This window comes from Haliotis cracherodii, unplaced genomic scaffold (assembly GCF_022045235.1).
Source record: "Haliotis cracherodii isolate W230 unplaced genomic scaffold, xgHalCrac1.p SCAF_3, whole genome shotgun sequence".
In the NCBI taxonomy this organism is placed as follows: domain Eukaryota; kingdom Metazoa; phylum Mollusca; class Gastropoda; order Lepetellida; family Haliotidae; genus Haliotis; species Haliotis cracherodii.
In genome coordinates, this window is record NW_027266286.1 from 58,601,265 (window position 1) to 58,614,949 (window position 13,685).

Sequence of the window (13,685 nt, forward strand, 5' to 3'; positions counted from 1 at the left end):
GACTACACAAGACCACACGCGTCTGTTATAATTCCTCTACATTCTCAAGCTGACATTCCAATCAAAATGTCTCAGTTTTTCTTTTTCAACCTTTTCCAGCATTAAATTACGTGCAACCCCAAGGTGCTAAATGCCTTATTACAAACAATCAAACACCATCTTGCATGAGATTGCTTAACACAAGTGACGACAATGCCAATGAATATTCATAAACAGTAGTTCCTGTATCCTCAGATATTGACCCCACATTTGTCATTGATCTTCGTCTCATTTCTGATTCTGAGCCTCCTACTTCTACTAAATGCTACCACAACACATTCAAGGGACTTTGATCTTAGCGATGCTGACCTCACATGTGAACAACAAAAACATTTAAATGCATTTCTCCAATCATTAAGATCAGTTTTGCCCAAAAATGGTCAGATTTATGACTCACTTACATCATCACCAAATAGAAATAGTGATGCCAGACACATTTGAATCCCTTTGCATAGGCAAACCGCAACCACTAGGAATAAAAGCGACAAAACCCTCACCATATTCACAGGAAATCGACTGAGATATCAGCGAGAGTCGATTGTACGAATCCGACTTTATCATGAGCATGTGTTTATGAATCACTATCGAAAAGGTTAACAAATCCTGCCCGATCGTTTGAAAGCTTGATTGAGACCTTGAATTTTGTATCCTTGATCAAACAACTTCTAAGCAAGAGTCTCATGGCGCTCTTTGAAATCTTGTGAAATGTAAACACAAAGGGCTGGAGCTGCAGGAACATTGCTCGACTTAAAAGTAAAACTGAAGTCATCCCTCTTGTCGTAGAGTCTTGTGGAGAGTTTTATCGCTTTGAATCCTTATGCATAAATCTAAATATGAAACAGATGAGGCGGTCTCACTGGTCTCCGTTATTTCTAGTTCAGGTGGGTGAATCAGTGGAAGGGAATTGGCTATTTGATGGTAATTGAACGATATGAGAACATTGATATACCTAAAGCTTAAGTAAAACTTCTTAGCCAAATCACCTTCTTCTGACTTTGCCAATCCGAGCAGGAATTGCATATGCATACAGAAACAGACCAGCAAGAATGGGAGCATAATTGGTGCCCATGGGGATGTCTACTTCTTGTCTAAATGTATTCCCCAAAATGTTACAAAGATGTAATCAATGTGGAAGTTCAGGATTTCACATGTTGTTTTCTCAGTGAATTTCAGGTGGTATTTTTGACAAATTGTCTTGAACAAAAGTTAAGCACACCCCTATTCTGAACCATGACAAATGGCAAAAATCATGGCATGGGATGACTGACCACAGGAGCTGGGCGATACAAATGTCATCGGATAAAAACAAAGATGTGAATAAAGGAGATATTGGTGAGTTGTGATTGAAATTTACTGACAGGAACATCCTGGTAACACAGGTACTGCTTTTGACCTGAGACAATGCCTCAAAAAAAGTATGGAGCTGCAGGATTAAGTAAACGAGTTACGTTTGAAGTTTCATGTGGAAATGTTCCTTACTCTCTACTAGACATGCCACGTGAAACAGATCAGTAGCGGGTATAACCGCCACGTACCCGACTGACGCATTTCACCCTACGTCTCATGCCTCCAGTCAGACGTTGGATCTGTTGATGTGTCAACAACAACCACTCCTGATGCAATGCTGCTTCCAATTGGCGTAGATCTTGTACAAGAGGATCTCGTGCTTGTATGCGCCATTCCAAAATATCCCAAACATGTTCAAGGTGGTTCAAATCTTTGCTGGCCAGGGTAGAGTCGTTATTCCATTGGCCCTCATGTAATCCATGACTGCTTGCGAACGATGAGGCCTGGCATTGTCATCCATGTCCTGAGGTTGAGTAGCAAGAGGGTGGTTGTCAAAATGAGGAACGACGATTGGCCTCAAAACGTCCCGGATGTACTGAACCCCTGTTAAAAAGTTGCCCCTTATGGTGACCAAATCCAACCTGCAATCATGTGAGATACACCCCCAAACCATTACCGAGTTCCCGCCGTATGCAACAGTCGGTTTAATGTTCCTATGGGCGTAGGCCGTGTTCCGGTGCCTCCAAACTCTCGTTCTTCCATCAGTGAAGTGGAGCAGAAAACGACTTTCGTCTGACCAATGAATCCGTCTCCAAGTTCTCAGGTTCGAGTTCTGTCGCCATGCTAAACGAGCAGCTTTGTGGTGATCTCTCAACAAGGGACGCTTTACGAGTCGTCTAGCCCTCAGTCCTACTGCTTTCAACCGGTTCCTGACGGTTCTGGTGCTGAACCGACGATTGGGCAACCCCAGCTGTTTCAGACGAGTACTTGTTAAAAAGGGTTCTCGGCGTATGGGATGAAGAAAGATCTGGGATGGTCCTGTACATCACCGGTCTGAGCATGTTTCTCATATGGGGTAGCCTTGTGGTTAAAGCATTCGCTCGTCACGCCGAAGACCCACGTTCGGGTCCCCACATGGGTACAATGTGTTCCATATGTGTGAATTATCAAGGCGATGATGACAATGCAAGCTAAATACGATCCACGATCATTTCAGTAAAATTCCATCCTTTGACACAGGATAGAAAATTTAATTTTTGGAAAATGGTAATTCCTTAACTTACTTTTGGAATGATCATTTCAACTCATTAAGATGCTAAAGAAAAAAACAAAAGCTAACTTTTTAGAATTGTTGTTAAAACTCGAGTTCAGACTGCTGGCTCGCTTTCTATTTACATTGACCATGCCTTTAAGTGCAACTGTGTTTAACTAGCATACTACAAACGATATTTACATTAATATTTTTGCGATACGTTTTTTGCGATAAGCATGTTTATAATATATAATTGAATGAAATACTGGAATTTATCACTGACGATAGCTCAAGTTATCAGTCACTAGTGACTTATATAAACAAGGTGCCGGAAGAACAACTTTCTCCTCAGTCAAAACATTAAAGAGATATCCCCCTTTGTTTACATCAGATGCCGACTGTACTCAGTCTCAACCGCAGGTGCATAACTTCTCTTCAACTGACCACAGGAACTTTAGGACGAGTCTGATATCTGGAAATAACATCTATGGCAATGTTAATATCACTCTTGCATCGCCAGACATTAGGCACAACTGGCGACAGCGAGACGTACCGCCGAGGCGAGAAGCGCCCGCATGAATTTTACGAGAATTGAACTTTCCCAATTTAATTAATGAGAGCAAGCAACAATGTTTCAGTTAAAATGTTCGGGGTTCTATAAACGTGTTTATGTCAACTTTCATACTTATCTGTGAGAAAATTTGATCAAATTTGGCGGAATTTGTAAGCCTGGAGAGCGCTCAGGTCACAGTACTAACTGTTTAAGTATTCCTACGCGAATAAAATAATCGCTGTTTGAAAATGATTTCTGTCTTCGTTTTAAACAGGAATGTTTAATTATGACAAACAACAATGTCCACGGAACTTAATACTCGATATGAAATGATATATTTCGAATAACACATATGTTATAACCTAGCCCTCAGACTAGGGACAAAACCAGAGGCGTTGGGGAGAGACTTTTAGTTCGCCAGCCACATGGCCGGTCAACATGTCATAGCCGAGTGACAGCACGTGCGGACTACCTTCACAGGCACGTGAGGTATTCATACGCGTTACTCTTACAGTACATAGTTCTAGGGTACGTCGGGTAATATAATACTTATCAAGATATTACAACATATTAACAGGGCTAGTTTTATTCACGAACTATATTCTTTTCGCAAACCCCCTTTATACGGCGGTGGTAAAGAGGCGACAGGGAGAACTTAGTAATTTATCATACACTGTTTTCGAAAAAATATATTATTGCAAGTAATAAAAATAAAACATGTATATAATAAATAGAAAATTCAATGTGTTTTCTAAAATACCTCTTTTATCTCATCTCGTGAAGTGGAGAGAGTCTAATATTTTCACTCGTGAAAATATTAGACTCTCCCAACTTCACGAGATGAGATAAAATTGGTATTTGAGAAAAATCATTAAATATCCTCTATTTATTCTTCTCTGCATCATGATGTGCAACTAATGTATGAAGTCTGATAATATCATTTGCTGCACACACATCTGTGCATTAGATAGGCCAACGCATGTATGTAATGATATTCCTCATGCATATCATGAACAGAAGCGTGTTCCGGAATAGTCGATAAATAAAGATTTAAAAATACCAACGACAGCCAGTTAAACAGTGCGGACAGGACAGAAAGCGAAGACACTACAGAAAGCGTAGACACTGCAGACAGGGCAGACAGGGCAGGGGTTGGTCGACGAAATATGACAGCAGCAGGTACGTGACTTTTCTTGAACTTGTTTTGGTCCAGGCCGACCATTCTTTACATATCTTATAGAGGAATGTATAAATCATATATATATCTGTGTATACCATATAGAAGGCTGTGTATATCAAATAGTGAGCTAATATCTACTGTTGATTTCCTTTAATAAACTGGTAATATATTTTGAAAGCACAATTATTTCCAGTATGTTAAACCCTAAGAACTAGATTAATCAACAAGTAAACGATCTTTTAAAGTATACCTTTTTCATGCATTGTTTGGCTTGAACCAATATTTAATGCATCGAAGAAATTAACTATGACTATCTACCGCATTCTGTGTGTATTGTTTATTGAGGTGTTTGGGCGTGGTAGGAATACTATGAATGTGAATAGGTTATGGTTTTCTATAGGTTTCTAAATTTGAAAAAGAAATCACATGTGAACGTATTATAAATTGAAGTGAGCAATCAAGTTTGGAATATGCTCAGTGCACGAGTATGTCATGAGTATATAAGTGGGACAACCGTCAACGGCCTTTTTTGTTTCCTGTCTACCATTGTGAACGTGTAGTCAACCATTCACTATACCCGTACCGGTGACGGCCTTGTTTGTTTCCTGTCTACCATTGTGAACATAAAGTGTGCGAGTTAAAATTTAACGTGGCATCGGCAATATTTCAGCCATATAGCAACGACACCAAGTTGACACCAAGTTGACATTTTCAAATGTGTGAACATAAAGTCAGTCATTCTCATTCTCATACCCGTACTGTTGGCGGTGTTTAACACTCGGCACTCCTACTTTAGTCGAGTGAGTGAGTTTGGATTTTAGCAATACTCCATCAATATCACGGCGGTGGACACCACAACTGGGCTTTACATATCATACCCATTTGGGGAATCGAACCCGCGCCTTAGGCGTGACGAGCGAACGCTTTAACCACAAGGCTACCCCATCGCCCTGCAACTTTAATCGATCAGTGTTTATATATTTTTTTATAAATAGATGCTTATAAACATTGTTACCTGTGTTGGGGGCAGCACGGTAGAGGCTAACTAAAGTTGTATTGATAAAACAAATCTGATAACTGCCAATAGTGAAAGGTTTGGTGGAGAGACTACGAGATGGCGAGAACGTCATCTGTGCGGAGGGATACATGTGGGAGCTGGAGAGAAGAGGTTTCCTCAGATCCGGGCCCTTCACACCGGAAGTGGTTATAGATCATCCTCAAGTAGTCCGACATCTCCATGAAGAATTCGTCCATGCCGGAAGTGACGTTGTGGAGGCCTTCACAGTAAGATCATTTACAAATGCAATTGTAATGTGGGAATATTTGTTATGAGTGAATAACTTGGGAAAACTGGCAGATCAAGGTCAAACAATTAGGAGATAAACCTACCGTGTTTTGAAATTTGCTGTACTTCCACTTTTAATTTAAAAGTTGACAAATAACCCTCCAAACTGAGTCCAAAGATTGTGCACTATTTGGATTCACTAAACACAGGCCCTTGTGTCGTTGCTTAAATATTTCTAGATCAAATGACAAATAAAATGCACTATCCTATTATATCATTACACAAGGGCAGACACTCCGTACAGCACCGGTCGCCTTGTATCACTGTTTCTAAAGTGAAATCACAAATCAGGCACAAAACTTCATATCTACCTTGTCTTGGGTGATTATTCTATCGATTCCAATACATGTCATCTCCCAATTCTTTATTGCTATGAAATAATATCCACCGAAAGCCGTCGACTCGCCATTTTGAAGTCAGCCGGGCACAAATGGCTGACATCAGACCCGCACTGAATCGGTATGTGCTAGAAAGTGTGCAGAATGCTGAACGAATTTATTTCTCCAACAAACGTTATTAAATAATTACCATTCTACTATTTCTTTTACACGTGTAAGTCTTATAGATATCAATTTCCCTGAGTAAATAATACAAATACAAAATAAATGCCTCTCCACCCGGAACTGGAACGTGGCAGAACCTGACCTCCATCACGTTACTCACAACTGTCAATGACTGCCAATGTTATTGTTTACAATATCCGTGCCTCTGACAAGTAACACGTAGCAAGACGACAACCCCGATCTATGATGTTGTTCAACATTAACCTGTAGATTTACTGCGATTGAGCCTGGTGGTACAACGTGATTACCAATGAAACCGGACCATGACTGAAAAGACATATCTGAGACTGCATACTATTTTGACACGAGGCATTGGATTTGACTTTTTAATTTCATGATTTCATGGCATTCAACGCCAGCGTGTGCAAGAAATGAGACAGTTGTGGCCCGAAAACAGTGGTTCGTGTAGTATTTGCTTAATTGTGCATGTTCTGAAATGAATTCCATCAAGATTGATAAGTTGTTATGATCAAGTTCCTGTGCTGTGACTTCACTTATGTCGGGACATTGTTTTCGTGGCCTTTGGAAGGAAGGAGTGTTTCAAAAGCTCCATAAAATCCGTACAAAGAGAGATATATTGCTGGGTCCAGCAAATGTACCACCAAATCCCTGTCTCAAAGACTAACCTTAATCCTTAATACATTCAGTTAAATAAATCAACAAAACCCTTTCAATATCTAATAGAGTCGATTGTAAGATTTCGACTATACCATGACCAGTGTTTATAAATCACAATCAAATAGTTATGATACCAGGTGTTCGCGAAAAGGTGAGCGTATCCTGCCCTATAGGCGTCACCCATCATAAACACATGCAAAGGCAAGTCAATTGTTCACCTGAAAAAACACAAAAATGATGTCCGATGCAATTCCTATTTTGACATGTTCCATATTTCCCCGTGTTTTTTTAGGTGAACAACTGACTTGTTGCATGTGCATGTCTGTGTGATGGGTGCCACCGCTGGGGAAGGATAGGCTAACCTTTTCGCGAATACCTAGTATCATCACTATTTGATTTATAAACACATGTTCATGATATAGTCGGTGATCTGGGTTAGGGTTGGTCTTCAGCCACCCATGCTTGTCGTAAGAGGCGACTAACGGGAAGGAGTGGTGAGGTTTGTATCCAGTTTGCGTAGATCGATGCTAATTATATCATTCACTGGTCTACATTTGATGATTTACCGCTGTTATATAGCTGGAATATTGCTGAATGCGGTGTTATACATCAAATAAACAATTTCCAACAAATATTTGAATGAAATCATCCCCTTGTTTTATCCATGTTTGTTTTGATTTCAAAATATTACAAGTGGTTAAAGCACTCTTTTTGTCAATGAATGCTTTTGAAAGTATATTTTATTTCTATTACTTTCTGTCCCATTTTGCATAAACCCTAATCTGCTTCAAGAAACTTTCTCTTCTCCAGTATTTTGGGCACCGAGCAAAGCTGCGAATGATTGGAAGGGAAGATGAACTCGAAACTCTTAATCACACAGCCTTAAAGATCGCACGAGATGTTGCTGACAGAACGGGGACTCTGATGGCAGGGAATCTTTCCAACACAACAACCTATGACCCAGGGAATCCTGAATCTATTGAGGAAGTGAAGTCTATATTTAAAGTAGGTGAATCTTATGACTAAACCCCTGGTAAGTTAGTAACCGGGTTCAGTGGTCATCATGTGCGACATCACCTTTTCCATAATCATAAGTAATTTCTGCCTAAAGCAGAGTCCATTGCACTATTCCGTCTATATCATAAGCATATGTTCATGCACTTCACTATCAAACAGTAATGATACCAGGTGTCCTTTAAAAGGTGAGCGTATCCTTCCCCACCATGTTTTGTCAGTGCTGATGCTATGGATGAATGGACTCTATTAATAGCAGGAGTGTTGGGTTTCCTAGGGATGTTGAAACTAAATAAGCCTTTTTTGTAATGTTGACAAACCACTGTCCTGTTCTTCCCTTTTCTCCAGGAACAAGTAGAGTGGGCCGTGAAGGGGAGGGCGGACTACTTTATTGCGGAGACATTCAACTCATGTGGTGAGGCCAGCCTCGCTCTGAAGGCCATCCGGAAGTATGGAAAAGGCATGTTATAATATATGTTACTTATTGTCGGACGCATATTCACATAGACATATTAGCAGTTACCATTAATGTCCTTTTGGCGTGTTTTGTCGAATACTCAGATGAGTCACGCGGCATCATACTGTTTATGACTGCAGGTTTACCTGCTGTGATCACAATGGCGGCGTATGTGCCGGACAGAACCACAGACGACGTCCCCTTCCCCCAGGCCATGAGGAGGCTAGAAGAGGAGGGGGCGGCAGTCGTGGGTCTGAACTGTGCTAGAGGTCCGGCCACCATGTTGCCACTACTGAGGGAGATCCGACAGACCTGTAAGGTGAGACATGGTCCCTGTCAGAGGACAGATTGTTTTCAGATGGCTTGTCTGATACAAAAATAGGTACGTGTATGTGACATGGGTGCGAAATCAAGATTCGCCTCATTCCCTTGAAGATCTAAAAGGGCAGAAAAATGTCAAGAAGCCTAGAAACCAATTTACTAATCTGAAGCACTCAATGAAATACTTGTTACATGATGTTAAAGCTGAGATGATTGGGATGATGATGGTAATGATTGTGATTTTGCGCACTCAGTGCTTGACATCCTAATTCACAGGGACAGTTCTACGTGACCATATATGGTCCCGTGGCATGAACGGGGTGTGAAAAGTGAGGGACCATATATGGTCCTGTGGCAACAAGAGGGTTGAGGCGGTTTAGCGATGAGCTCATGGTAGGCCACTGGTATGTATTACACTTGATCTCTCTTGGTTGGAGTCGTTTGATGAGGATGGCTACAAGGAATTCCAAACAGCGTGGCAGAGGTAGAGGCTTCCCCTTACCTGTCTCACAAACATTGATTAAGGACTACCAATATTCAACACAACGCCCAAACCTGGGTTTGTTGGAGGTCGCCTGATGCAGTACACAGGAAATTGGAAAGTCATCACTGACGACACCAGGCTGCTCGAAGTTTTAAGTAGTGGGCACAAGATCTTGTGATCATCCATTATTGAAAAGATCCGTCATCGGCATTTGTCCCCCTCGGGCACAGGCAATACATGATACCTACCGTATAGTAGCAGAAACAGATGCGATTATCTGGACAAGCCAGTATGTCCTATCAGAGCTCTGAGATACGACATCACAACAACTTAAAACCTCATAATACAGAGAAAACGCCTATTTATCTTATGTAAGCACTCATCAGAAAAGGACATTACCAAGGTTACTGTGGCAGGATGGCTCAAGACCACCATACAGACAGCTATCGCCTAGGATTCCAGAAGAACCTCAGAATTCAAGGTAAATTGGCAATCTGAACCTAAGTCTTCTAAGTCAGTAAGCAGAAAACTGGCTAACACTGGAATCAAAGGAGGTCGATAGGTAGTCTAAGATGTATCTATGCACTACCACCGGAAGTGACCCCATGGGAGACCTCACTAGCAGAATAATATGTTAAGTATCACTGTAGAGGGAGAATACGAAAGTGACATCATCAATAAAATACGTCACACAATAAAGCATAGAGGTAGTAGTAACGCTACAAGGGTCTCATGACCGGAAGTGGTGCCACAGAAGACATCGGAACCAGAAGTTAAAGTCAGAGACCGGCGCAAGGATCACAATTGACGTCAGAGAGTAACGTCAGAACCGAAAATAACAACAGAAAGTAATGTCAGAACCGGAAGTGACGTCAAAATATGCCACAAATACCGCAAGAGGACTACAAACTTACGTAATGGAAAGTTAGGTGACATGATAAACGCCTAAACATGAAGTCATGCAAAATATTTACTTTTTCCCCAAATGTTTACATGTGTATGTGTATTCCTACTTCAAAAATGCCAACTATCTGGGGATGCTTGATGCCAGATCCCTATGGTACATGTAGCTATACTGGCTGTTATGTATTAGAGGTAGGGTATACGAAGGAATTATCAAAAAATAGGTATTATTGTGTTTAATTTTAAGAATACTACCTATATTACATCAGTAATTAATCCCTCGTATCTACCCAAATATCATCATTTAGTTGTTGAGGGTTATGGGTTGAAAGAAGTGATGGATTGCCGCCTCGTGCATGTGCAGTTCTTGCGGAGGATAGGGTTTTCCTCATAACTATTAGATGAGCTGGCAGTGAAGGAGAAATCTGTTTTCTTTGTAAAAATTATAAAATTGTGTAGTGTAATTGTCAGCCTAAAGAGGTATTTCTGGCTATGGGGTAGCAGTCTTAGAATTGTACATAAAGATAATTCTTGTTTGTCGATTAGTAAATGGACGTTTTTACTGCCCCATTAAACTTACCGATGACAACTTTTCCAACTGACTGTCCAGGGCCCTCCGCACCTTCCGCACCACGCCCAAACAGAAGTGCTTCCAGTGCCTCACAGACCCGGTGACAGGTACGAACATTTGTGGATGCTAATCTCAATAGTTTCACTCTCCTTTCGTCTGAATAGTCCATTAAAATCCGAGTAACACACTTCACACCTATAAAGAGCATGATTATGATGTGAATGGATATATGGATAGCTTAAATACCTGGTCCATTTTCTATCCAGGAGCCAAGGCGTACCCGGCAGAGTTAGCTCCCCTGCAGTGTACCCGGGCCGAGATCCGCCAGTTTGCTACAGAAGCGCGGGAGTTGGGCGTACAGTACATAGGTCTGTGTTGTGGCAGCGCCTCCTACTATCTGAGGGAGGTCGCCATTGCTTACGGCCGCAACCCACCAGCTGCAAAATTTAAACCAGATCTTTCTATGAGTATAGCAACAGGAGACATCTTGTTATTTGAAAGAGGAGATAGAGCGAGGAAAGTGAGATCCTTCATGTTAGCCGATATTCAATGAAGGAAACATACATGTGTGGGCCTTGGTTTTCACAAGTTTCTGTATCAAAGACGCAGTCTTTTTATTGTTCTAGTGCAAATACTGTCAATACTTTTATTTTAAAACTTCATTCATCTAAAGGGGCGGTCGGGTAGCCTAGTGGTTAAAGCGTTGGCACGCCACGCCGGAGACCCAGGTTCGATTCCCGACATGGGTACAATGTGTGAAGCCCATTCCTGGGGTCCCCCACCGTGATATTGCTGGAATATTGCTAAAAGCGGCGTAAAGCCATACTCTATCACTCATTCATCCAAAATACCTAATTGTTTCAATGTGTTTCCAAAGCGCACCGAAATTCTATCCCCTCAGCAAACATTCGGCACATCTCCTCTAATCATATGCCCCCACCCGGGCAGCATCCTTCATCCCCAGCACTATCTATAAATGTCAATGAACACCTCCTCACGTCGCCGAATCTTATATATGTACATGTACATGTAAATGTTTCACTGACCTTGCCCCACGTTATGTAATACCCCTAGCTACGACGTGCCCAGTTCATCGACAGAAACGAACGGATTGTACGGCTGGTCTACGTCCCCGCTACAGACATGGCGTCCGACTTCCTGACTTTGTGTATGTGACAGAGCGGGTCTCCGCAACAGGAATATATTGGCCACTTGGTACCGGTGTGCGTTCTGTCGCATGATTTTCATTACTTATACCCTTTTGATATATTTCAACCTGCAACAATAAATATGCATCTGTCGTCTAAACTTCACCCCTGAGATTTGTCTTCTGTCATCACCCTGCCTACCATCCGAGGTCAACAAAGAATGCTCTTGGACATTATCTTAGGGATAATAATTGAATTGTGCAAGCCTAAGATGATGTATTACCAGTAGTCAACCCCGTCACTCTGGTTGGATTTCCAAAATGGTGGCATCTCCGTTTCCGTAAAACAAATATGTTATAAAGGCCAAGGTGACAGTTGTTGGCCATCATTCAGTCCTACCAAGAGTGAGTAAGTGCAGGAGTAGATACCTAACGCCTGGTATATCAAAAACAATCTGATATAAATATATATAACCCCTGACAGGTGACAGGTGTCAGTTGGTCTCTCAGACAGTAAGTGCATGCTGGGATACACAAGAACCGAAAGTGCCACCATCTTGGAAAAGACGCCCTATCATGGCTAGATGTCACGACCAGTCACAACCAATATGCTGCCACCCTGACAGAATCTTGCGAGAAGTGACTGGATCTTGCAAGGAGTGACTGGATCTCGCGGAACATGATGTGATCTCGCGGAAAGTGAAATCACAAATCAGGCACAAAACTTCTACCTTGTCTAGGGTGATTATTCTATCGATTTCAATACATGACACCTCCCAATTCTTTATTGCTATAAAAACTGGGTGTTCACTTCAAAAATCACAATGATACTTTTTAAATGAAAACAATTCCATCTTTGGATTTCTGTCTATTTTATTCTGTTTCATAGTGTTTCATGAGTATTTCATGTCAATTCATGTCATTTCCTCTCATTTCATGTCATTTCATTTCATGTAATTTCATGTCACTTCATGTCATTTCATTTCATTTCATTTCACTTCATTTCATTTCATGATTGACTGCAAATAAAGAAAAATACCATTACCCTAGATCGTAAATACAAATAAACTATACTCAAAAACAATTCTTTGCAAAAGAACATTGAATTTAGGACACATTAGGAAATTTATGGTAATTACAAAATGGTATTTACCAGAAGCAATGTAATTAATTCAAATACATAATATCCCAATCATACATCAAAAACTAAAGATATTAGTAAAAATGCTGTTGTATTTACCTCGTTGTTGACCACTTTTATCACATCATGTGGCTACCTAGCCAGCAGCCATGTAGCTGTGTGTATGCCTTACATGCCTTGATTACATGCATCTATAAATAGACTAGTGCACAGCGCACCCTATTGGGCTTAAGAAAATGAAAATAGTCTACCTTGATACCCAACTGAAGCATCATAAAATGAAGACATCTTTTAAGTGTATGACCATTACACTGGGCACAAATGGCTGACATCAGACCCGCACTGAATGGGTGTATGCCGGTTTGTGTGCTGAATGCTGAACGAATTTATTTCTCAAACAAACGTTAATAAATAATTACCATTCTACTATTTCTTTTACACGTGTAAGTCTTATAGATATTAATTACCCACACAGTAAATAATACAAATAATAAAAAAAAATGTGAATTGATATATGGATAGCTTAAATACCCGGTCGATTTCCTATCCAGGAGCAAAGGCGTACCCGGCAGAGTTAGCTCCCCTGCAGTGTGCCCGGGCAGAGATTCCACCGGTTTGCTACAGAAGCGCGGGAGTTGGGCGTACAGTACATAGGTCTGTGCTGTGGCAGCGCCACCTACTATCTGAGGGAGGTCGCCATTGCTTACAGTACACAGCAGTCGTCACCACTCGCCTCTTTCCGCAACCTGCAAGAAGACTCCAGTAAGACTCTAGTAACTCGCCAACCAGCATGCTATAATCCCATTGTTA

General features: G+C 41.2%; 1 protein-coding gene across 1 annotated transcript; it reads left to right on the forward strand.

Annotated features, from left to right (window-relative positions):
- Positions 1-5,397: 5,397 nt before the first annotated feature.
- Positions 5,398-11,140, forward strand: LOC139475572 (betaine--homocysteine S-methyltransferase 1-like; the record flags this gene model as incomplete). The annotated part of the gene is made up of 7 exons (XM_071258763.1): positions 5,398-5,595; positions 7,648-7,842; positions 8,200-8,311; positions 8,449-8,627; positions 9,067-9,113; positions 10,627-10,694; positions 10,854-11,140. Coding segments are annotated over 7 exons (1,086 nt in total), but the record flags the coding sequence as incomplete, so codon positions are not given.
- Positions 11,141-13,685: the final 2,545 nt, after the last annotated feature.